This window comes from Anoplopoma fimbria, chromosome 19, assembly GCF_027596085.1.
Source record: "Anoplopoma fimbria isolate UVic2021 breed Golden Eagle Sablefish chromosome 19, Afim_UVic_2022, whole genome shotgun sequence".
Taxonomy (NCBI): Eukaryota; Metazoa; Chordata; class Actinopteri; order Perciformes; family Anoplopomatidae; genus Anoplopoma; species Anoplopoma fimbria.
This window is the reverse complement of record NC_072467.1, coordinates 10,906,476-10,931,912: the sequence shown is the minus strand read 5'-3', so window position 1 is coordinate 10,931,912 and position 25,437 is coordinate 10,906,476. Positions and strand designations below refer to the sequence as shown.

General features: G+C 40.0%; 5 protein-coding genes and 1 non-coding gene across 7 annotated transcripts; 3 read left to right on the top strand and 3 right to left on the bottom strand.

The window, feature by feature from the left end:
• Positions 1–600: 600 nt before the first annotated feature.
• Positions 601–11,282, bottom strand: bbs2 (Bardet-Biedl syndrome 2). 2 transcript variants are annotated; one of them, XM_054620301.1, is made up of 18 exons: positions 11,136–11,282; positions 10,245–10,379; positions 9,568–9,795; positions 7,890–8,015; positions 7,561–7,623; positions 7,257–7,334; positions 6,974–7,078; positions 6,361–6,447; positions 6,076–6,211; positions 5,539–5,678; positions 5,200–5,329; positions 4,926–5,097; positions 4,687–4,816; positions 4,361–4,480; positions 3,789–3,926; positions 3,381–3,493; positions 2,340–2,488; positions 601–1,607 (listed from the first exon to the last, which is right to left on the bottom strand). In XM_054620301.1, the coding sequence occupies exons 2-18, from the start codon at positions 10,359–10,361 to the stop codon at positions 1,501–1,503; spliced, it is 2,139 nt and encodes a 712-aa protein (XP_054476276.1). In that variant the 5' UTR covers positions 10,362–10,379; positions 11,136–11,282; the 3' UTR covers positions 601–1,500. The 2 variants fall into 2 exon arrangements, with proteins under 2 accessions (XP_054476276.1, XP_054476275.1); XM_054620300.1 differs by lacking the exon at positions 11,136–11,282 and adding an exon at positions 10,905–11,012.
• Positions 11,283–11,764: 482 nt separating this feature from the next.
• Positions 11,765–11,883, top strand: LOC129108922 (5S ribosomal RNA). The gene has a single exon (XR_008531938.1). It is a non-coding gene; the product is annotated as a 5S ribosomal RNA (ribosomal RNA).
• A 3,467-nt stretch (positions 11,884–15,350) lies between these two features.
• LOC129108488 (histone H1-like) lies at positions 15,351–16,155 on the bottom strand. The gene has a single exon (XM_054620332.1). It carries the CDS (start codon positions 16,022–16,024, stop codon positions 15,413–15,415), a length of 612 nt encoding a protein of 203 aa, XP_054476307.1. The 5' UTR covers positions 16,025–16,155; the 3' UTR covers positions 15,351–15,412.
• Positions 16,156–18,856: 2,701 nt separating this feature from the next.
• On the bottom strand, positions 18,857–19,301 carry LOC129108497 (histone H3). Its single transcript, XM_054620339.1, has one exon. It carries the CDS (start codon positions 19,289–19,291, stop codon positions 18,881–18,883), a length of 411 nt encoding a protein of 136 aa, XP_054476314.1. The 5' UTR covers positions 19,292–19,301; the 3' UTR covers positions 18,857–18,880.
• Positions 19,302–19,640: 339 nt separating this feature from the next.
• LOC129108500 (histone H2A) lies at positions 19,641–20,670 on the top strand. Its single transcript, XM_054620343.1, has one exon. It carries the CDS (start codon positions 19,648–19,650, stop codon positions 20,032–20,034), a length of 387 nt encoding a protein of 128 aa, XP_054476318.1. The 5' UTR covers positions 19,641–19,647; the 3' UTR covers positions 20,035–20,670.
• Positions 20,671–23,851: 3,181 nt separating this feature from the next.
• Positions 23,852–24,306, top strand: LOC129108504 (histone H2B-like). Its single transcript, XM_054620347.1, has one exon. The coding sequence runs from the start codon at positions 23,867–23,869 to the stop codon at positions 24,239–24,241; it is 375 nt and encodes a 124-aa protein (XP_054476322.1). The 5' UTR covers positions 23,852–23,866; the 3' UTR covers positions 24,242–24,306.
• The last annotated feature ends 1,131 nt before the right edge of the window (positions 24,307–25,437 follow it).

Here is a 25,437-nt window from a genome sequence, read left to right as displayed (position 1 = left end):
TTTGGGTCTACAAGGAAGTCAGAGATCAAGGCCAGCTAAATATTTCTGACTAGGTCAAGCAACACCGCCATGCGGGAGAGCACATAGATGCAGAGACACAGCACTAGCAGTAGTCATTTACGACTATAGACTGGGTCTTTACTGCACCATATGTAGCGCCTATAGAATACATTGCGTGAGTGAACATGTGTGCATCCAATCAGAACTACAAAAAATAGGAGGTTGGAAAAGCTGAAAGTAAGATGTGAACATTTCTGTGAGGTTCTGGTCCTTACTGCTGGATGTAGGTTATGGTACAGCTTAACTGACAAATAAATAATTAAAATAAGATAGAATACCCTTGAAAACATGGCAGATGTTAGTCTAAAAACTGGAAGCCAGATTTTGCCAATTCATTATAATATCCCCTCTCAGATTTTCCCTGTTGATATACAAGCAACGGCTGATTGGTGGGTTACTTATTTCAAGTTTATGCTGTGCAGCCATGCTTTGTTCAAACCTGCTGAACCGTACCTTAAATACTAGCAGAGATCACAACGTTTCCAAAGATACCAAATACGTAGATCATTTTAAAACATAATTTAATAATAGTTTCTGCCACATACACAACTATACATTTACAATCGCTGTGTACAATCTACAAAAGGTAAACAAGTCAACCACACAGCGTTGTGACATCCATTCATTTAAAATAGTTTTCTTTGGCTCCAAACAGCACACAAATGCACAACAGCTGGGAGCAGAGACCTGCCGTCACACAGAACTGTAAGGGCCACGAGTGATTTCAATGCCGTGACTCTCCATCTGAGAGGAAGCTGCTCTCTGTTTTGCTCCAGCTGTTCTCTGTCTAAACATCACTGTGTCTGCTGAATTAAACATTCAGAGTTCCAGCAGGTTTAGTTTAAACGTTTCCTAGACAAATGTGCAACACTACCTGGAAAACTTCTAGTACATTCAAAAGGCATTATATTTAACTCTTAACTTCAGATGCCTTAAAACACATTTCTCTGAAACATCATTGTACTCAGAATATCTTTGTTCCATTGCCTCTGAGAAACAGTTTGAGGGAATCACTCCACCACCTCTTTTGGTCCAGCTGAACTCTCCAAACAGTTGTGTCACTCCTGCCTTCTCTGCACTAATTCTGACAATTATCTAGCTATGCTTGAACTGCACTAAATCAAGCTCTTCCAACGACAGTAACCTATAGTGAGCATTTTATCTCTGTGAGCTAGTAGAATTTCAAGTTTCCACGTAGAGTAAAAAGGTATTATGGAGCTAGTACCAAATGTTGCTGCCAGGCAAAAAGATTGATGAAGGCTAGAACAGCATCCCTTTTCACGTCCACGTTTTGTCCTCGTCTCCTCACTCTGGGGGATCATCCTTACTGGTGCCATGCTTGAAATAGATAAAGTTCAACATCACAGTGCTGATTAGTTGTGCGTTGTGCTTTTACTTTGGATCTATTTGTCCATTCCTGCACCATCACCCCTTCCACCCTCAGGAGGATGCAGTGCCAGCTTTCATGATCCTGAAGAGTGCGTTGATGTTATTGCTCTTGATGGCGTCTCGGCAGGCAGAGATCACTTGGTTCTTGGGCTTACCAACTGAAGATAAGGAGGAAGAGTGACAGACAGATTAATATGAGCAGACAAGACAGTTTTGGAAGTTGTAACAACACAGAGGATGATGCAAATTATTTTAAGCTCTGTTCAGTGCCATTTGATAGTGAATCAGTATTAAAATGCCTGTTTTGTTTTCTTCTTAAGGATTCCCATATATACACTGTTATTATTAAAGAATAAATATAAACATATATATGAAGCTTAGCGAAAGTTCAGTCAGGAAGACTAGCTTTACACTCCTGTTCATTCATATACTCATTCACCCTGTTAAGTCAAAACTCTCCTCATCCCTTGTATGCTTAAAAAAAAAAGCTATAGGAGCCACCGAAAAAAAGAGGCTTTCTAGTCTGGTTTCTAGGGTGAGCCATACTCAAGTACTCTGCAAAGCATTAGTAGTCCCTCACCCACATCAGCAAAGTTTTGAATAATCACAATATGTGTAAAAGCTTTCGAGCCCCCAAACAATGAGGCAGGTAATGCCCTACAAGATACAATGTCCAATCAACTCTAGAGAGACAACATCTCGACCAGGAACACGCATGAAGTACATTCTAAAACCTACCCACGTACAATAATATTGATTGTACCAGACAATCCCTGACTTGCAAATCTTCTCTCTTACACATAGGCTTTACTCAGCCAACATGCAGTTGTTAAGGAATTGTGGTTGTTACAGTGTGTCTTACATATGCACTCACACACACAGTGCCTTACCTCGGAGTCTACCAGCCCGCTGTATGGCCTGGTTGACAGACTTGAGGCAGGCAAGTAATGCGTTGTGGTTGTTGGAGCGGATTTTATACTCGTTGATCAGATCCCTGTTTAGATCGTACAGCTCTCTGTAACGCTTCTTCATAGTTGACCTACAGAGGGCAAGGGAGAAAATCAAATGGAAAGTATGGGGGGGGGGAAAAGTAAGAGAAACAGTGAGTTGGTTTGGTTGTGTGGTAAAAAGATCAACGTATACAGTGAAATATACACTCAGGTACATGTGTTTGTTTAAACTGTTTTAGAGAGGTGTGGATTAAGTTTTGGAGTCATTCTCGAGGCTTGTGGTGCAGATTGTAAAGTATTATACTAAAAAAGGTATTTCTAATATTCGTTTATAATAATGAGGGTGCATTCAAAATTAGAAACATCTTTTATTATAACAGAATTCAATTCAACAGCAGCACAAACTGCAGCCTCCAAAATGTCCATACGTTTGTATCAATTCTTCTCTAAAAACAGTTTCAAGAAAACATAGCTTTATAACATTCATTAAGGTAGGATTTAATGTAGGACTGTTGTATTAGACTGTATTAGTTTGAGCTAAGTGTACCTAATAAATTAGCAACTGTGTATTTGTTCTTCATGTTTCAGAAATCTCTACGTAAAAAGTTGTTTGCAATACAGTAGACCTCTTCCCAGCAGACATTTTGAATTGTCATGGTAACATTTAAGGGAAACTATGCACATTTTCAACCACCTTTCTATTGTTGCAATGTAGGTGGTAGGCGAGGGTCTGCTGATGGCTTTTTTCTATTTGATGCCTTTAAAAAAGCCATTGCTCTACCACAGCTCTGGAAGTAGTTGACCTAAATTGCACGCAACCATACATTTTTTTTATCAACCGTCAATATGTCTCCTGAAAAAGGTCTATAACAGAGAGTTCAAAGCATTGTCTATATGTTGCCTGTATATCAAATATAGTGTTTGACAAGGATTATGAATGGGATCAGTTCCATATACTGTATGTGTATCATCGTTACTCACATGTCAACCATAAGGCGAGCATCCTCTGCTTGCACCAGCATGTTCCTAATGTAGTTGGAGTGGTCGGCCATGGCTGCAGTTAACTTCTGATGGACGGAGTGGAACTCATCCACCTAGCATGCAGATATTTAAAACTCATATGAAACCACAGCTCCAACAACAACAACAGCAACAATTACATTCTCTCTCCTGACATATAAATAATTAATTTCTCATGTGCTCCCCGACTTTGGTTCACAAGCCTTTTACACGGTGCAGTTGAAGTCAAAGTTGTAGTCATAATGTACATTTAAAGGTTAATGTACATGTGGGGATGGATGAAAGGTATGTCTCGGAATATTAGTGGAATATTCAACATAAAATGTTTTGACAGTTTTGACAAAGATTTCAATGTCATTAAAGCCAAACCTCAGTGAGTGTGGTGTGTAGCTCCTCAAAGTATCTGGGGAAGTCTGCTTCTGCTGATAAGTCCTCTATTGCCAAGAAGGAGGCAAGTGATTGGACCAGATCTCCTGCCAGGTCAATGTCGTCGGTTCTCAGAGTGATCTTATTGGGAAAATTAAGGATTAATTAAGATTCTGATTTTATCTTATTTAAAAAAGGAAATGGCAGTAGCCATTGTAACTTGATGCAAATTAACATCAAGGTTTTGCTCTCTCTTGGTAAGGTAAGAACAAAGGATTTACACAGTTACAATTTTCCCTTTATGAGCAAAAAAACAATGCACATGTATACACAACACAAACCCTTTATCTTTTAAAACAGTAATTAATTAAATATAATTAAATTTACTTTGTACAATCTAAATAGTCAGTTGTTAGTAACAAGTCACAGTGATTTCATGTTTCAATGTTTTGAGCTGCAAAGCTCAAGCACTTGATTCTCTTGTTGATGTTAAGTTAGAGCTGGCAGAAAAAGTGTACAAAAGTGTAATGTGTAACTGTAATATAGCTAAACATATAATGGTTGTGTGTTTGTACCTGTCCATTGCTGGCCATACTTATGGACAACAGTCCCCCTCCTCTTAGAGAATTAAAAGTGATGTCAGGGCTGTCTACTCCTTCTGGAAGCAAGAAGTTCTGATTCAGCCACATCACCACCTACACACCCACACACCCACACACACACACACACACACACACACACACACACACACACACACACACACACACACACACACACACACACACACACGGATGCATCTAATCAATTGCATACATCACTTAAAGATTCTAATTACCAAACATATATCGGGATGTTATTGCCTTGAACGTGCTGTGGGACTGATCATAAACACTCAGCCTACCCTCTGTGGTCGGTCGTTGATGCTGAAGGTGACCCTTCCAGTGGGCGGAGCAGCTGAGGGGTCAACTGAGATGTCGTACATGGAGAAACGAGGTAGCTGACGAGTGATTTCAAACACATGGAATTGGGTGCTGGAGAAGACAAAAATAATGAAGTGCAGAGACGGTGGTCAATAACATGGTAAGAAAAATGCAATTATTACAAGACAGCACACATACTTTACTTACTCACACAACCTACCTAGTTTTCCCTCCAACAAAGGCTTTGATGTGCAGATCTACTGGTATATCTTTTGGGGGGACAATGGGGACTCGGACACAGCCTGACAGGTTCTGGGAGCTGGGGTGGACAACGTGACTCTCCCCCTCAAATATCCCTTCTGCGAAGATTAGCACTGCACGGATGATGGTTTCTGGAGAGGATAAAGGAGAGATTCAGGGACTTGGGACTATAGAGTATTCACCTTGTCATTGACATGCTTGAATATCTCAGCCTAAATGCTAATAAACTCTACCATTTGGTGTGCAAATGCTGAGCTCTACATGAGCCTTCTGAGCCTCTGTAGCAGGTCTCACTGACAGCGCTGTCTGGAGCTGAGTGTTGGCTGGTATGACACCTATCCCACTGTTTGTCTCTGACACACCCTGAAACAATAGTAAAGTTTATGTGGGTGTGAGCATATACATTAATATACAGCCCCGTGTCAATTATAAGAACCATGTGATTATCTGTATGAAGTCTGCAAAAAAATATGAAAATATGACAAGAATAAAATGAAAACGGGAAACAATTATAAAAGTGCTTTGCTCATCTGTGTATTTATACAATAATAACTTATAATAGATATATGTACCTTGGCATTCTCTTCATAGTTGCGTAGCTCCAGCAACAGATTCTGTCTGCGTTGGCTGAGCTCTCTAATGAGGTCCTGTTCAGCACTGGAGTCCATAAGATTTCCTTTAAGGTCTTTACTGGCTGGCAGGTAACCACGGACTACAAGATACAATCATTTACAACACTGATGACATTCTTATCCAAGCTTAAATGGTCAGCTCTCCCAAGTCATGTTCAGTATGTTTGGATGCTATGTTTGAATTAAGCTTATAGAACAGCTGAGGCTATTCTATAAGCTAAAGTAATGTGGTTGTGATTTGTTTTAGGTATCTCCACATAAAAAACTGAAGTACTCAGGAAGTGTAAATAATAATCTGCTAGTTGCACTATATCAAAGAGGTCAGAGAATAACAAATGCACCACAAATTAAATTCGACACAGACACACACAAACTCTCCTCTTTCTTACAGTTGGTAGGGAGTTATTGGGATATTAACACTTCTTAAATGCTTATGTGAGCAAAAAACAAACAGGCAGACACAGTCAAACAAAATACCTTCTCCCTCTGTGGAGGTGCAGATAAGTTGTTTCTGTCCATCCAACCTGTAGTCTCCCTCCACCACTCCGGCCACAGAAGAGGAAAAGTTGTCTTTAAAAATGACCTCGCCTGTGCGATCACTACGAGCATCAATCTGAAAAAGAAGGAGAATATGATCAACACTGAAGACTAGCTAAAGATGCTGTAGAAATGAATGACTTGTTGTGTCCAAAATTACAAATTGCATTTCTAAAGTGTGAGAGGTTGTCTCTAAATGCCAGGCCTGCTAGGTTGTGAGCTGACCTTTCCATTGGACCAGCCAGTGATAAGCTCCACCACCCCGTCAGCATTCAGGTCAAAGGCATGAATGCTCATCGCATGATTCTTAGACTGATTGGAGAGTGAAAAACACATTATTAAAAAAGAAAAGGAGAATCATGACATTTAAAGTCAAATGGCCCTTAAAGAGTGTGGAGTCAATCAGTTAACATTTCATGAAATGGCTAAGGACATGTTACAAGATATCCGACCGTTTGCATGATAGGGTTGTTCTATAGACATAGAATTAACAGAACTAAGGCTTTCAGAGGAAAAGGCGGATGGAAACAAAGATAACACCTACACCCACTTAGTGCCAAAGATATGAAATATAGATATGAAAAGCGGTCTTGGTCTCAAGACTGGTCAAAAGACTACCATTTGAAGGTCTCAGTCAGTCTGGTCTTGGTCTTGACTTGGTCTGAACCACTAAAAGACTTGGTCTTGTCTCTGCCTCGATTTACTCTGGTTTTGGTCTTGACTTGGTCTCGGTTTAAGTGGTCTTGACTACAACACTGGTAATTTCTAATACCTATTTTTTTTCAATAAGGTAAGCCCCTCTATTTCAAGACAACATTATCATAAATTATTACAGTACCTTTATCCTCCAGTAGCGGGCGTTGCGGTCATAAACTCCCACAGTGCCATTGGCCAGGGCATAGCCAAACCTGCTGCCATGCATATGGCACAGTGATGTTACTGTCTGAATGGAGAAGGACAGAGGGAAAACTAGTAACAGTAAGTAAGTATTTTTGTGCATCTGTTCCCTGTACAAAACATAATTTAAAGTATTAAAAAAAACAACACACTGTTGTTAGTTTTGATGAATTTTCTTGGGAGTCAACAAGCTTAAAAAAGTGAAACACATTGCATCCATTTACCTCGTTCTCAGTCATCTCAGACACAAGCTCATCCTCTTTGAATACTCTGATGTCAAAGTCCTCTGATCCAACCAAGAGCTGTAAACACAATAGCTGACTAGATTTTTGGGAATCAAAAAATGATAATTTCAGTATGAATTAATATTTCAATTAAATATAGTTCAGACACATAACATAACATTTTTAAAGCAGAGAGCTATAGAAAACGGGATAGAGACAGGAGGAAGATGTGCGACAAAGCTCTGGATACAGTCGCGGCAACAACACAGCCTGTGTCTCTGCCTGCCACCCTGTCAGGACATACCTCATTTTTTCCATCTCCAGTGAAGTCACAGAGTACCAGGGATCTGACATTATCACCAGTCACCTGAAAACAAGACACTTCATTAATACATTATTTAGTTGATTCAGACAAGGAATTATTAATATTGACAGGGAATGTTGGAAAATGGCTGGGTCTGCAGAAATATAAACCACGAAAATGTGCTGTTAACAATCAATCTGGTTACATTTTGGCGAAGTATCACTGTGTCATAAGTTGTGTGTTCTATTGCTATTCAAAAAAAACAATATCTTGAATGTAGACTGACTATACTGTATTCTGATATTAAAATGTTGCCTTGTTGTTCTTACTGTCCAAAAGTGGTCATTGCCAGCATAGTCAAAGCCTTGTAAAGCGCAGTTCCCTCCAATGATGGCAAGAGGATTCGGGATGTCCCCGAGTTTCCCCAACACAATAGCATTGGCCCCGTCCGTCACCTACACCCGCATACACAGAAACAAAGCCCTTTAAGATTGAATACTGTACTGTACAACATATATGTTTTCACTCCAGTTGTCTATTTATCAGCAAAATCGCTAAATTTACCCTATAGGTTAACCTTAAATGCATGGGTGTGTTTTCAAACATTCCTACTTCCCTTTGGTATTTTTGGCAAAACAGATTAAACCATTCAGTAAAATCATGTTGGTTATAAAGATGGCAATTTTTTTTTAAAATCCATAACATATTAATATATGTCAGCTTTACACATTATATTTCATGTTTATACTGTACTAGACTGACACTTACCAAAAAGCAATAATCACAAATCAGAGTTGCCTTCTTGCAGTCATTGCAACATGGTTGGGTATGTTGCAACACTCGTGAGATCATCTGGTTTCCAAGACTTTTTTTTTATAGCGGCAGGGTTGTGGCTATTGAGATAATTATGAGGTACCCTCAGCAATCCTAACTTTCTTGGGACTGCTAGTGGGATAGTATACTTCCCGTTGTTCCATTCAAAGCTGATGCTGTCTGAGTTAGCCTCATCATTCTCATGCTCCAGTTCTGCTTTAAAATGATCTAATGCATAACTGGCACAAAAACAAATTCCTCATCATAAGTAGCCTCGGATACTTACAAAGAAAATGCTGCTCTGCACTATTCCTATTCATCATGTTACTGTGACAGAAAACTGATATTCCCTTATTGCGTCTGTATTTATTCTCGTAACGGTGAGACAGTGCCATCATGAGGCCAAACAGGTTAACACAACAGTGCCTGCTGTTGCTTGCATCCAGAATGCCATGAATACAAATGTAAGTCTTGCATACCATGGATCTCTACAAACTGTATAAACTTTGGACAAAATTATAATAACAATGCTTTTTATTAATTCATTCCATCCTCCATCAAAATATTATACAGCAACATGTAGTATGATAAAAAAAAATGTAATTGAGGACTAAACTATTGTAACTTATTTATTATCTGGTTTGATTACACCTGGTTTCATCATTTGAAAAAAACAAATGTTTTATCGTGTGATATCACTTTAAAGAACTGCTGTCTTACATTCAACATGTGAATTTAAGAATGTTTATGCATTAGTGTATGTATGATGTATGATCTATGTTTTATGTTCTATGCTGTGTTTGCACTGTGATGCTGGTAAGTGTGTTGTGTGTTGCAGCAGCTTGGAGCCCAAGACAAACTTCCCTTAGGGACGATAAAAATATATCTTTTCTTGTATTTTTTTGTATTGCTTTTGACACCACAATACTGTTTAAATAAATAGTTTGAGGAACACCAGGGATCTGAGTCCTTGATTGTGTAATGTAGTGTTCAATGTTGTATTGGGTTTTAATACATTTCTGCCATAAATCCACCTACATCCTACACACTGCTCCCTGTGTTCAGTTAACTGTAACCTCTATGGATATAACCAATATACACAACTTATTGTTTCAGTGTCTTAGACTTCATTCCTGGAAAGAGCTATGACTTCAGCCAAATGGTTTCCATCCACTTTTTCTCAGATCCACTCACCTCCCTGTAGAAAATATCAGCATTGTCATGGACATCATAGGCCAGCAGGTTGGTCTGGGATCCCACCAAGAGAGTGTCCCCAGTGGTGTTTGGTCCCAGCGTCCCTGCAGTCAGACAAGTGACTGCCTGGTTGATGTTGAGGAGTGAGATGTCAGAGTCTTGTGTGCTCTGGCTCAGGCGATGGGCCACAGGTCTCTGACCACGGGCATGAGGGTTATGGATAAAAACCTTACAAAAAGAAACAGAGAGAATCAGGGCATGAGGTGGAAACATATAGTTTATAACTTGTAGTAAGTAGTAAAAGTAAGATAGGCATTCTATAATCAAAAGTGAACAAGTGCTGTATTGAGTCTAGAAGACGTGTGGTGAAGTACTCTGAAGTTGTTGCCTGGGTCCAGACCTATGAATGTGCCCACTCAATTCTGTTTAATATCAGGCAAGTTAAGTGGTGCAGCATAGATACAACATGTAAGTACAGTTCATAATATGGTCAATATCTATCCACAAAGTAATAAAAAGGCCACAAAAAAGGGATTTGTGGATAAATATCTGAGAAAATCAAAGATGGACGAACTTCCATGGACTCAGACAGCAACCATGCTCTGCAATTTACTTTTTGCTCATCACAATTTCAAAACATGTTAATGTTGGAACAGTGACATGTATATTTCCCTCACCTTTCCAGCCTGTGTGGCTGCAGTGAGGCATGGGTGGACTCCATCAAATTTCCCAACAGTCACCATGCGAGGGTTAATCTTGTGGTTCAGCTTCAGTGTGAATATAGGGACCAACATGGTGCCAGCTCGATATCCCTAATCAGACAAGAGCCCAGAGGAGACAGACAGTAAAGGACACTTTATTATTTCAGTTCTCTAATATGGGAATATGGGAACTTAACCACATGAGCAAAGTATGTTCTCGTGCATAGTGCATCCGACCAACACTAATGTCATTACAGGCTTTACACAGACGCCCAGCGGAGAATTCTGTTGCCTAGCAACAGAGAGTGGCACGCTAAAGCTGTTCATCTGGCTTATCTCCGTGTCGTTTGCTGTTTAACAATGTCAACTACACAACAAAAAGTCACCACCTGTGACTTTATAACCAACTGTAAGCTCTGCTTCAGTCGCAAATACGATTTCAATCCTTCAAAGGAAATTAAAAAAGCAAATATTAGCCTTCATTGACGTGAAGGCGAGCAAGTTACCTCACTAACTAACCCAGCGTTAACGTCAACGTCGCTGGCCACAATGCTGCCGGAACTACTGGAACTATTGACGAAGGTGAAACGTCACTGGGGAAACAGTAACGTTGCCCTTTTGTGCAAACAATCTCACCTGAGCCCCTCTTCAGCTGGAGGACGTTGGTTCCAATGAGCTAAACAGCTAAACAGCTAAGCAGCTAAGCTAGCTGAACAGCACACAGCGCACCGTGTTGACAGTCGATGCCCTGACAACAACTACTTCCTCTGTGCCGCCTTCAAAATAAAAGGTTCTGGTCAACCGGGGAGAGAGCCGCGATGGCATGTAAATGGCCTAATGTCACATTAACTCAATGACTGTACTTACTGCGGCACTTGTTCTTTATCGGTCTATTTCCTTTTTGTGTTTGCGATGTATGTACGCACAAACTGCATAGTGTCTCCAGCGTTAAATATTAGCCTTTTTACTGCACTACACCGCCTGGGAATACCAGGTGCTGTAAGCTTTTTTTCACTCTTTTTTTTTCACTCTTTTCAAAAAGCAGAGGGCGCTGCTGCTTCTTCAGTGCACACCTGAAGGCTCGGATGGAAATAAGTAAATCATGATTTGCCTCGAGAGAAATGGCTCAAGTCCAGTTAGATGATGGCGTTCATCATTCCTAAGCCCACTGATCATTTTCTTACAAATATGCACTTGCATGGTGTTTCTGTGGTGGCAAATGCTGGAAGGTGCGTAAAATAGTTTTTTCAGGCGTTTTCTTTTCAGGCGAGTTTTTTTCTTTTTATATTATTCTAACGTATACTACATTTCAGCGTTAAATATTAGCCTTTTTACTGCACTACATTTGTGATCCTTATAGCCACTTTGTAGATTCTGATTTGACAGTTAAAAGCTGTGAGTGTTGCTGGCAATCTGCAGGCGCTCCCTGTATAGACAAAAGAGCAAAGCGTGGTGCTATAGTATCTTTAAAAGGCCCTTTGGTAGGCTCAATGTTGGCTTACGGCCATACCACCCTGAACACGCCCGATCTCGTCTGATCTCGGAAGCTAAGCAGGGTCGGGCCTGGTCAGTACTTGGATGGGAGACCGCCTGGGAATACCAGGTGCTGTAAGCTTTTTTTCACTCTTTTTCAAAAAGCAGAGGGCGCTGCTGCTTCTTCAGTGCACACCTGAAGGCTCGGATGGAAATAAGTAAATCATGATTTGCCTCGAGAGAAATGGCTCAAGTCCAGATGATCTTCAGAATGATTTTACCTCAGTAGGTAAAAGTGTTGAGATGTTTTTTTTTTATATAAAACATCTGCGCTAACCTTATCTACAAGACATTGCTACCTGGTGTTTGTGTGTACTGACTTACAAATATTTAACGAATTTTGTGACGATTGAACTCTTCAACAGGTGATATGGCACGTGTCTTGCATCTCGTTTTCAAACAGCCCTCTCTGAGCATGATTCATCATAATGTAGTCACAAACCAAGTGCCTTCCCTTTCCATGCCTGGAGTAGATACTTTTATTCAAAAGTTGTATTTAATGGTTTGGTTTGCATTTCATAGGCTGACCCCATGTAAAACACATTTTGTTACAGACCAATGTTAAAAGAGGGAGTGTATGAGACTTGAACCATTGACTTCTTACTAAATCATACTCCTTGAACCATTGACTTCTTACTAAATCATACTCCTATAAAAATAGCTCTACCTGTGCAGTTGTCCAAAGCTGTAGATATAAATTAAAAATGTTAAACAGATCAGTTAGTAACTTGATGCTCCACATCATTATATTATCAAATCAAATCAAGTTTATTTATAAAGCACATTTGAAAACATCCAGAGTTAACCAAAATGCTGCACATGAAAACAACATTAAATAATTTTAAACAAGACTTTAAGTAGAGCTTACTCAGTGCTGTGTCGTGACCTGAAGCCTGATTAAAATGTCTCCATTATGTTGTTACTGTCTGAGAGTAGATCTTTTTTTCTCCCATTTCTTTAGAATGGGAAAAAATAATTAATAAAAATAGGCCGTAACAGTTGCATCGGGTGTAGGTTTTTCAATAATGTGATGTAGAGCTGCATGTCTAAGCAGGATGGACAGAACCATTTGCTGTTTGCCAGGACAAACAGTAGCAGCAGGATTTAGGACTGTATTGAATTTCATGCACTAATGGTAGCAAAGTATTGAGACCTTGCTGCTTAAACAGATTGGTGATAATTAACCAGACAGCTTTTTTTCCCCATTTTCCTACATTGTTTCCTCATAGCACAGGTGTCTTTGTTGAGCCATGGTTGAATAGTAGTTTTAGGTTTTCTGATTTTAAGTAGAGCAACATAGTAGAAAATATATTCACAATTTGAGTTAAACCTAAAGTCTTTCCATAGTCAGAAGGGAAGACTTTCAAGAGTTGGCTATGTTCACAAGGTTTCAGCAGGTTTCTGATAAAAGTGGGAAAACTTGGCAGGTGGATGAGATAAAATAATTTTGAATGAAGGACTTATTCAAGAGAGACCTCCCATTTGGAAGAGCTGGATCACAAATGTTGTAGAGTTTTAAGGCTAAGGACTCATTCTGTGGACCACTGATAAAAACAGATTTTTTTTTTTAAATGTTTAAAAGTAAGTTTAAATCAATTTCTGGAGGGCGACTGTTGGAGGGATGTATCATTTCATCCCACATGATCTATGATTATCTGAATAGAGGTCGGGAGTGCGTGCAGTAGACATGGTAGCTCTACCAGGATGTTGGTGCGTCAAGGAAACAGATGTTCCTCATTATGGAAACCCCAACTAACAGTGTAATCAGAGAGAAGAGGAGGTAAGGGAGAAGTTGAGTGTGGGCTCTCAGGGCTGGACCCCAGATGTTCAGTTTCAGTTACATAACTATAGCTTACTCTATATAATTATATGTCTTAGTGTTTACTTTTTTAGTTGGCTTGGCTGTTCTTACGTGTTTGTACTTTAGGCTATGTGAACAATTCGCATAGTATCTGCATAAGCAATAGACATCAATGTCTTGTGTTGAGCGATGTCACAACTTCATTAATCAAACTGTGTTTATAAAATACTAACCACATTAAATTGGAACTGCTGCCCAGTGAATTACAATGAAAGCTTTAAATGTAACACAAGTTAATAGCTTTGTGTAAGCTGTATGCTGCAACAGACTGTAGACTGACTCATGTATGTCCTGGATATTTCACTTTCACACCACTAAAGGTTAAATGCAGGTCTCCTCTGGGTACTGAACCTGAGGCCTCTCACACCCCAAGTGAGAACAACACCCCTAGAACAACAGAACTCTCTGTAAGGGGAAAGAAGATGTTTAAAATCTCCTCCCCTATTTTTGAATGAAAAGTCCTATCTGGTGGTGTGGGAGCTGGAAGACCATATCTCATCTGGTCAAAGAGCAACCTCTGCTGCAAAACTGTTTGTTTCTATTCGGCACTTGTCCTCTGACATCATAAATGCACCCTCTTGCATAATTGCTGTGCTTCATCTTTGATGTTTTTTGGGTATCTGACATCTGTAGACCAAAAACCTTTTGGTGGTTATCAGATGTGTGAAATACTAAAGGTATGATTAATCAACTATAAACTCTTATATTGAAGACTATGCTAAATTATGAAAACTGAAATACGGGTAAAAAAATAAATGTCAGAAAGAAATGTTTGATTTTAGGGTATAAAGAATAAAATAAGGTGCGCAGTTACACAATCTACCATTACTCTAATGGGGATTTGATACAAAATGCCAGTTCAGATTATATTTAAATTCTCAGAAAACTTTGAAGTGCAGTTGATTATTGAGATTTGGTATTGAGGGATGATAAAAAAAAAAACTAATTTAGACTTAAGTTATATTTGCAATGAATAGTGATGACAGTTGTCCTATACAATGGTACTACATTTGCACTGTATTGTTGTATTTGTGAATAACCATTAAGATATTAGATTTGATTGTTCAGTTATTTATTTATTCAATGTAGTATCACCATAATCTAGATAAATTAAGGTCTATTTAAGTTTTTATGGTTATTTCTATATTCACACTTATGTGCCTGTCATTATATTATTGCTCATATTAGTAAGATATTGGTATAATGCCTGAACAATAAGGTTGTATACTGCATTATAATAACATTGCTATTGGTAGAACTATTTGTGGATGCCTTCTCTATGTTGGTGTCAGCCCAGTGACTATTTGCAGCACACTGATCAGGCTGTGCTTCCAGACCAAGTTGATACAGTAGCTCACATTCATTAGAACTGGATTTGAGATGTGATTTTACAAATTATAAATGAGTAATTCAAGTTAAGTCAAAGTCAATAACATCTTAAATCGTCCCTTACAGCAATCATACGGCCATGACAAAGCTAATAGAAATATCACAATACATTTTGGCTCTTGGGTGATATAACTAGCTGACTCTCATAAGTATAATTATTATCCCTACTTTGTCTCATTTGATGCAACTCATTTTTCAACATGTTCTAATAAATAAGATTAATTTCAATAATATGGGTAATTTGTCTTGCTCCTCTTAACTTCTATTATAAAAGGATATACTAGATAAATGCTCTTTAAAGATGATGTGGGTGGCTCTTAAAAGAGCCTTTTATCGGAGTGTTTGTTGTTGAGATAACAGCTCACTTCTTCTTGGGTGCTGCCTTCTTTGCTTTGGGCTTGGCAGCCTTCTTAGCGGGGGATTTCTTGGGTGCGGGGGCCTTTTTGACCACCTTCTTGGGACTCTTTGCTACTTTTTTGGGGCTCTTGGTCGCCTTCTTGGGGCTCTTTGTTGGTTTCTTGGCCGCTGCGGGTTTCTTGGCCTTCTTCGGTGACTTCTTAGCGACTGCTGGTTTCTTTACTGCCGCTGCTTTGGGCTTTTTGGCCGCTGCGGGTTTCTTAGCTGCGGGCTTCTTGGCTTTAGGAGCGGCTTTCTTGACCGGTTTCTCGACAGCCGTCTTGCTTATCTTGAAGGAGCCAGAGGCCCCGGTCCCCTTGGTCTGGACCAGAGTCCCCTTAGTCACCAGGTTCTTGATGGCGGTCTTGACCCGGGAGTTGTTCTTATCCACATCGTATCCTCCGGCGGCCAGAGCCTTCTTGACGGCGGCCGCAGACACGCCGCTCCGCTCCTTGGATGCGGCCACAGCTTTAACGATGAGCTCAGCGACGCTGGGACCAGTCTTCTTCGGCTTGGACACCTTCTTCTTGGCTACTTTGGCCGCAGCGGGAGCTGCAGCTGGAGCTACTTCTGCCATTTTGTAGCGTTGATGTGTTCGTCCTCACGGTAACAGAGAGTCTGTCTGACTGTTGAAGAGCTCAGAGCAGGGGGCTGCACTTAAACACACCATGAGAACCGTGGAGACTCAACCCAGCTCGTGGCTCCTCTGTGCACTCTGAAAGCAGAGTCACTTGTGTTTTCTCTTCACCGATAAAAGAGGAAAAACTGAATGTGGAAGAAGTACTGAAGACTAACAGTGAAGGGAGCCGATAGCGGAAATGTTTCTCTTCATATTGAAGTCATGTAGAGCTCTGATGATCTCTGTATTTTGTTTGAGGAGCCTCCAAACCTCACCTACTTACCGCCGTGGACAGCACTGATGAGCGACTTTTCCCTCTAATTTCTCTCCTAAAATGATTTAAATGTATCAGAGCTCCGTCAAAAGTTGTTTTCCAACTGGTCCACATATTTGTTCGGGACCACAATGTAAAAATAACTATCTAACACTGATCAGTTTTTAATAAACTGAAGTTATTCTTGGAGCAGCAAACACACTGATGATGGCCGAAGCTTATGGTGCATTTTAGCCAGAATTACTATCAGAGCTGAACACTGTGAGAAGGAACATGTCCTCTTCTAAAAACTACTTTAAATAGTTAGAAGTAGATCTACTATTAATGATCACTGTCAAACAAATATCACCTGTATGGGACAGAAAAGTAATGCTTTATATATATAGTTGTGCAACAGATCATAAAACTCAATGTTCAGATTGTATCACGGATCAGAGTCACAGATGGGATCAGCACTAAAGAAAATAGGGGGAAAATATACATTTTAGAGATTCCTGATAACTTTTTTAGCCGATGATACTAATTGCTGATCAATGATAATCCATATAGGCATATACAGATCCCTTTATTTTTTATTATACAGATGTTCTACAAGGCTCCTGACTATATTTTTAACGTCATCATTGTGTTTTGTTCTTGCTAAAAACACAAAATTCAGCTGATAAGGACATTTTGAAGCAATGTTAACAACATTTATTGATTAAAACAAATCTTAGTCTAGTCATTAGTGGATACTGTATTATAAGCTGCTTAGAGCTAGTGTAAACAGCTCATAGTTCCCTCTCTAACACATAATTAAACCTGTTTGGTCCAAAATGGTAAAAATAAGTATTGTAGAATTAAAAATGATTCATTTTCAAACTTTTGACCTATTGTATCACTACTTGGGTCATATATAGTTTTATATCACTGGAAGCAGAACTGCAAGTCTTGGTCGCTTCTTCTGTGCCAGGGTCTGGCCTCACTCCTCATTGCTTAATGAGGTCATCTTAAATATAATTGTTATTAATATACAGCGGGAAAAATAAGTATTGAACACGTCACCATTTTTCTCAGTAAATAAAATGGAATGACACAGGGAAAAAGTATTGAACACGATTAGTGAAAATTATTTAACCAAGGTGTGGTGTCTCATCACCACACCTTGGTAATGAGAGACCTTTTTATAGGCCATCAGTTGGGACTGAACCAGCTGATATTAATTTGCACTGACAAGGGGCAGGAATGCTTTCTAATTACTGATAGATTGCCTTTTTGCACCTCCCTTTCTTCATGTGTTCAATTCTTTTTCCCTGTGTCATCCCATTTTATCACACATAACTTAATTTCTGAACTTATTTGTTTGGTTTTCTTTGTATGTATGGATTACTTGGGTTGTTACTGACATCTGGTGAAAATTTCATGTCAATAGCACCTTTAGAAATATATTTACAGAGAAAAATGATGACGTGTTCAATACTTATTTTACCCGCTGTATTACTTTAATCACAATTATATACAGCATTAATTATTAGCACGACAACATAACCACTTTATCTTCGTTCTGCCAAGCATCCCATACGCTACACATACCAACCTGTCTAAGAGCATCCATTTTAATACTTCATCGTTTTAAAATGTGGTACTCCTTTAGACTCAGTGGATTTATAGTGCTTTAGATGTCTACTTGTATGCATCTTTATATGACATGTTTGGAAAATAATTTTTGCAAAGAGTGTGTTTTGGGAGAAATGTGTCTAGAAATGGTGAGGCTGATAAGCTTCTAACTTCGTCACCCAATCTCTTCCCACACTTACACACTCTTTAAGTATTAATTGTTATGCTAGAGGGTCGCTCTCCTCTCATCTATGCATGAAGGAGCATCGGCCTTTCAGCTAAAATCTTTAACTCAGCTAAATACTCTTTGCTTAAATAAAGAAGAACAAGAGAATGGAAATCAGATGTCCCTCGCTAAATTTGATAGTGGCTCTCTGTTATGATTGGTTGTATACCTTTAGAGAAAATAAGATATTGGTTGAAGAATAAAATAAAAAACATCTAACAAGATTTCACAACCATTTTTTGGATTATATCAAAAATCTACCATCGCACCAAAATGATTGTGTCTCTGTATTATTTATTATTGGGGATGTCCTTGAATACCTGGTACGAGATGTAGCCCTTTGTTTCTCAATGTTTTATTAGGTTATCATGTTATGTCATTGATGTTATTGGCTTTGATTGTTTTCTCCTCGACTTTGTACCTTTATTTATGAATGAATGGGTTTGTGCCATGTGTCAAGTCATTTCCCATTTCTTGTTCTTCCTGTGTTATTTGCTTGGATTCCAATTTAGTATTTAATAATCTATTCACCCTAACATGCAGCCTTCAAATTATTAGGCTGTAGCAAGAATAATACCAGTACTCTGAACCCTAAAGGATCTGTTTCCATTGATAGTAAAACATGCGTTTTCAGTGGAATTCAGAGGAATGAGCTCTTCAGTGTAGAGTGAGTTGGCTCTTAAAAGAGCCGTTGTTGGTTTGTGGATCAGCAGACAGTTTAAGCTCGCTCTCCGCGGATGCGACGGGCCAGCTGGATGTCTTTGGGCATGATGGTGACCCTCTTGGCGTGGATGGCGCACAGGTTGGTGTCCTCAAACAGGCCGACCAGGTAAGCCTCGCTGGACTCCTGCAGAGCCATAACAGCGGAGCTCTGGAAGCGCAGGTCGGTCTTGAAATCCTGAGCGATTTCTCTCACCAGACGCTGGAAGGGCAGCTTGCGGATCAGCAGCTCGGTGGATTTCTGGTAGCGACGGATCTCTCTCAGAGCCACGGTACCGGGCCTGTACCGGTGAGGCTTCTTCACGCCGCCGGTGGCCGGGGCGCTCTTACGGGCAGCCTTGGTGGCCAGCTGCTTCCTGGGGGCTTTGCCTCCGGTGGACTTGCGAGCGGTCTGCTTGGTTCTTGCCATGACTTCTTCTTCTTCTCTGATCGGGAGAAATATGAAGTCAAAGCGGAGACACGCTGCTCTTAAACTGTGGGACCGGCGGAGAAATGGTGACGCAGCTTCAGACCTCCGGCTCCTGATTGGTGAGGGGCTCCTCGTGGAGCTCAGCCCCGCCTGGAGAAGCGACCCCCGCCCGGTCTCTGCTGATCATTGGCGGAAAAACATTTCAAAATGTCCGCCAAAATCCAGAGAGGGCCGCCCTCTGCTTCTCTGCTGGAAACCTCTTTTCTGATTGGTTTGTGTGTCAAGAACCCTCCGCGGACTTAAAAAGGAGGGTTTCGGTTGTATTGCCACTTTCATTTCTCTAAACGCATCTAACGATGAGTGGCAGAGGGAAAACCGGAGGAAAAGCCAGAGCTAAGGCAAAGACCCGCTCCTCTCGTGCTGGGCTCCAGTTCCCAGTCGGTCGTGTTCACAGGCTGCTGCGTAAAGGGAACTACGCGCAGCGGGTCGGTGCCGGCGCCCCCGTCTACCTGGCGGCGGTGCTGGAGTACCTGACCGCTGAGATCCTGGAGTTGGCTGGAAACGCTGCTCGCGACAACAAGAAGACTCGTATCATCCCCCGTCACCTGCAGCTGGCTGTCCGCAACGACGAGGAGCTCAACAAACTGCTGGGCGGAGTGACCATCGCTCAGGGCGGCGTGCTGCCCAACATCCAGGCGGTCCTGCTGCCCAAGAAGACCGAGAAGGCCGCCAAGTCCAAGTAAACATGGAGACTCTCTGTCTGCTGGAACCAGCACCAAAAAGGCTCTTTTAAGAGCCAAACACTCATCTGATAAAGAGCTATTCATTCATGCCATTTACTGGCGAAAACCATATTGTAAATGAACATCACCGCATGAATAAGATGTTAATGTGCATATGAAATCTAAAATATTAATTTGGTTTATTGATCTAAAGTTGGGCCCAACGGTAGTTATTCCAGAGTTGACTTTGCACACAAAATAAGGGTTGTGTCCCATTTGCTTGATGCATTGAGAAAAATCTATTGATTTTAAAAAAGAACACTAGTAAAGCAAGTTATTCTGTTTTGGCAAAATGTGACGGGAAAGCATTGCAATCAGTGCTATGTTTGTATCATTTCAGTCATGTAAAATCCATGTAAAGCTGTTAATAGTATAATAGTAATGGTATGCTTGTTTTTTTCAGGGCTGGAATTGCATTTGATTTTCATTATCAACTTGTATGGCAATTATTTTCTCAAATAATCTTCCTTGTCTCTAATGTAAAATAAAATGCCTTTCATAATTCTCTACATCCCAAGGTGATTCATTCAAATGTACTGTGTCCAAATGCTACAAAACCCAAATGTAATCTGTGAGCTATCCCGTATGATAAAGAAAAGCCTCCAAACTTCACTATGAAAAAGTTGGAACCAGTGATTTTATTTTTTATATTTTTTGCTTTAAAAAATGACCAACAATTCTCAAATTGGTTGCAGATTAATTTTTCTGTTTAAGATTAAGATCTAATTGGAAAGTTAAATAGAGACAGAATATAAAACTGACCCTGATTTTAAGAATATGCACTTGGTTGCCACTTTATGTACCTACAATTTTGTCCACCTTCAGTGATATAAACGGAGTGGACACAATATTGCAAACACCTGTTGATTCAAACACAGGACAAGTAAACAGCAGCTCATTATGTTGTGAATTTGGATTTAACTGTTGAAAGTGCACGTTTTTACCTTTTTTATTAAACCCGTTTTTGCCATTGTTGAAGTGCAACAAGCTGACAAAGGAAGTTCTTCTGCTAAAGAAACTGTCTCATAAAAACAATTGATTGTACTAGTTTCCTTGAGGTGTTGCTGGCCCCAAACTATTTCATAGAAAGCACAAGAACCACACTATCGATTATGGGCTACATGACTAGATTCCCGTGTGTGTGTGTATATATATATATCTATATATGTGTATATACAGTTGCAATCAGAAATATTCAACCCCCTCACCTCAAAAGACATTATAGTGATGTGGATGAAAGATAATGACAATAAATGATAAAAAAAAAACCTCATTAAACAACAAAAAATATTTATTGATACATATCTGAGTTATTTTGACAACAGAAGTTGGCTTAACTTTGAAGTTCAAATGAAAAATGTAACTCTTTTAACACGTGCAGTATTGGTCAACCCCCAGCTTCAGTACTTTGTGGCGCATCCTTTAGCTTTTATCACTTATAACAATCGTTTTCGGTAAGTGCTGACAAGCTTCTTACACCTCTCGATCGGAATCTTTGCCCATTCTTCACGTGCAAAAGCCTCTAGCTCAGTGATGTTTGATGGCTTCCGTGCTGCAACTGCCTTCTTTAAATCCCACCAAAGATTTTCAATCGGATTTAAATCTGGTGACTGAGAAGGCCACTCCAGGACGTTCCAGGATATTTTTCTCAACCTAGCTTTGGTTGACTTAGAGGTGTGCTTGGGATCATTGTCTTGCTGGAAAGTCCAATGATCACCAAGGTTTAATTTGCCAACAGAAGGCATCACCTTCCTCTTAAAATGGCCTGGTATTTCTGGGAATCCATGATGCCAGGTACACGATCAAGATTGCCAGTTCCTGCCACAGAAATACAGCCCCACATCATCAATGATCCACCTCCATGCTTGACCGTGGGGATGGTATTCTTCTGGTCATAAGCCTGGCCTTTCGCACGCCAGACATACCGCTGGTCCATATGTCCAAACAGTTCCAGTTTGGTTTCATCAGTCCATTGAACTGTCTCCCAAAACTCTGTAGTCTTATCCCAATTCCTCCTGGCATATTCTAGTCGACTTTTGATGTTCCTTGTGGTCAAGAGTGGAGTGCGTCTTGGAGTCCGGCCATGAAGTACTTGTTTATTCAGTGCACGTCTTATAGTTGCCGCTGAAGCACTTGTACCAGCCTTCATCAGGTCATCCTGTAGGTGTCTTGCAGTCACACGGGGGTTTCTCTTAGTTGTTCTGACTAAGTTGCTAAGGGCCCTTGATGAAATGTTGGGCTTTCTTCCACGGCCAGGCAGGTTTGCAGCTGTTCCATACGTTTTAAACTTCCTTGTAATGCTCCAATGGTGTCTCTTGGAATATTACATTTTTTGGAAATCTTCTTATACCCAAGGCCCTTCAGGTGTGATGAAATAATCTCCTCTCTCAGCTTTTGTGGAAGCTCCTTTGTCTTTCCCATGTTTGCAACTCACCTTGAATACCTTCATGGGTGGGGTTTATATATGCATCACAGCTGAAGCAAATGAAGGATCATTATAGAGTTCCTAAAGGCTGAATTATGTTTCAACTCCACTTTAGGCCATAAAAACTGTCAGACAGCTTTAAAAACAACAATATTATATAGGGGTTGAATAATTGTGACATGGCTATCTTAACAAAATATACTGTTGTATCACTCAACTCATAAAGAAGTCATCTGAAGCAGAATCTTGCTCTTTGAAAACACTTTAATTGATAAATCCTTAAAATCTTTGGGGGGTTGAATATTTCTGATTGCAACTGTATATATATGTGTGTGTGTGTGTGTGTGTGTGTGTGTGTGTGTGTGTGTGTGTGTGTGTGTGTGTGTGTGTGTGTGTGTGTGTGTGTGTGTGTGTGTGTGTGTGTGTGTGTGTGTGTGTGTGTGTGTGTGTGTGTGTGCAGAAGATACAGCAAGCAAGTAAGACATCGTAAACTCTTTAAACTCTTTTAGAAAATTGTCTTTTTGTCAATAAGGTACACTTAGCATCATTTCAATGAACACACGAAGCACCAGTTACGCATAAAATAGTTAAAATGAAAAACACTCTTTCTGCGTGCAGGCTTAGCGGTTTACAACGAAGTTTTGACATACATTTAGCAAACACACACACACACACACACACACACACACACACACACACACACACACACACACACACACACACACACACACACACACACACACACACACACACACACACACACACACACACACACACGTAGATTGATGTAAACCTGTTTGTTTTATAATTTTGTATAACCTACAGCAGTGGTTCTCAAATGGGGGTACGTGTACCCCTGGGGGTACGTGAAGGCACTCCAGGGGGTACGTGAGATTTAAAAAAATATATTTAAAATTAGCATCCATTCAAAAATCCTTTAAAAATAGTTATTTAATAAATATTCAATAAAATATAAGTGTAAGTTCATAAACTGAATTCAATGCAACAATGCAATCGTCAGTGTTGACAGTTTAATAAATCAGACACTGATGGCGCTTAGTATTACATCTTTTTTTCAACCAAAAATGCTTTGCGCTGGTTAGGGGGTACTTGGCTGAAAAAGTATTTCACAGGGGGTACATCACTGAAAAAAGGTTGAGAACCACTGACCTACAGTAACTGAGTCACTCAAACACTAAATAAATCTGCTCACAGGAACGTTTACGCCTTTAGCGCATGCTCAGTCCCGCTCAGAAGACAGCCAATCCTGTTCAAGCAACAGCACAGTCTAATTTGCATCAAGATGATATATATTGACCGGCCTGCGCTATTTCAGGCATCTTCAGTCCCAGAAGGAAACCAAGAATCATGCCTGACGCAGTAGTTAAAGCGCCCAAGAAGGGCTCCAAGAAAGCCGTCGCTAAGAGCGTCAGCAAGACTGGCAAGAAGAGGAGAAAGTCCAGGAAGGAGAGCTACGCCATCTACGTGTACAAAGTGATGAAGCAGGTCCACCCTGATACCGGCATCTCCTCCAAGGCCATGGGCATCATGAACTCGTTCGTGAGCGACATCTTTGAGCGCATCGCCGGTGAGGCCTCTCGTCTGGCTCACTACAACAAGCGCTCCACCATCACCTCCAGGGAGATCCAGACCGCTGTCCGCCTGCTGCTGCCCGGTGAGCTGGCGAAGCACGCCGTGTCTGAGGGAACCAAGGCCGTGACCAAGTACACGAGCTCCAAGTAAACCTGATAAACCTGATCTAGACCAACAACACAAAGGCTCTTTTAAGAGCCACACACTTCTTCTGAAGACGTTTTCCTCATTCTCGTATTAATATATAATGCTCATTGAATGTGCTACTGTTGTGGTAAACGAGGAGATACTGCCATACACTATGACCGGGACCAGTGTTAGTCTAGCTGGGATTCCCCCTCCCCCTGCTCTCCGTCAGGCCCTTCCTGATTTATTAAACGCTTAGAAGTACAAAGTCATACCAGTGCTGCACTGCTAGGTCAGTTTATGAGAGCCATCTGCATTAAATTAAGCTCATTAAAGGCTACGTGCATAATTTAACAAATTCCTGATTAGGTCTCCAACCTCTGAGTTGAATGAAACTTTGCGATGGGAAAATACTGTTTAATTAAACTGAACTAAGACTCGATGTGAGAAAAGGAAGAGTTTGATAAATGGGACGACAAAAACAGAGGTTGCATAGGCTGCTTGACCAAATATTTAAATAGAGTCCATTGGACTTGAGTTAAACAAAGCAAATTATTTTTGGTCATTGTACAACTAAACATACAAATCTGAGCATAAACTGGACTGGCTCTGCCACCAAAGAGATATACACAAGAATAAATGAAAATACAAATGTTGGGATGTAAACATGTATCTGAGGCAGAGCAACTTCAGATCACAAAAATCATGAATGACAAAATAATATCTGAAAACCTTTGTGATAGTGTGGCTGACTTCCTGTCAGGTTGTTAGTTCAGTGGAGCTGCTATGTCAATACTAAAAAATGTCATGTGACCAGGATAAAACATTACAGCGTCTGCTGCTCGACTGCCAACGAACTAGAGTGAAAATGTATGTCTTGCTATGTCTGAGGCTTACTTGCCTCTTTTTGTTGGTGGTAAGCATTAGTGTTAAATTGATTTTTTTTTAACATCTATTTCGTATTCTCTTGGAATATATGAATGATACATTATATATTTTACACAACACATATAACATATATATATATAGCATCTGTAGATACATATATGTATATATACATATATATATACATATTATACATCTACATACATATATACATGGAATATATAATATACATATATATATATATGTGTGTATATATATATATATATATATATACATATATATATATATATATATATATATATATACATACATATATATATATATATATATATATA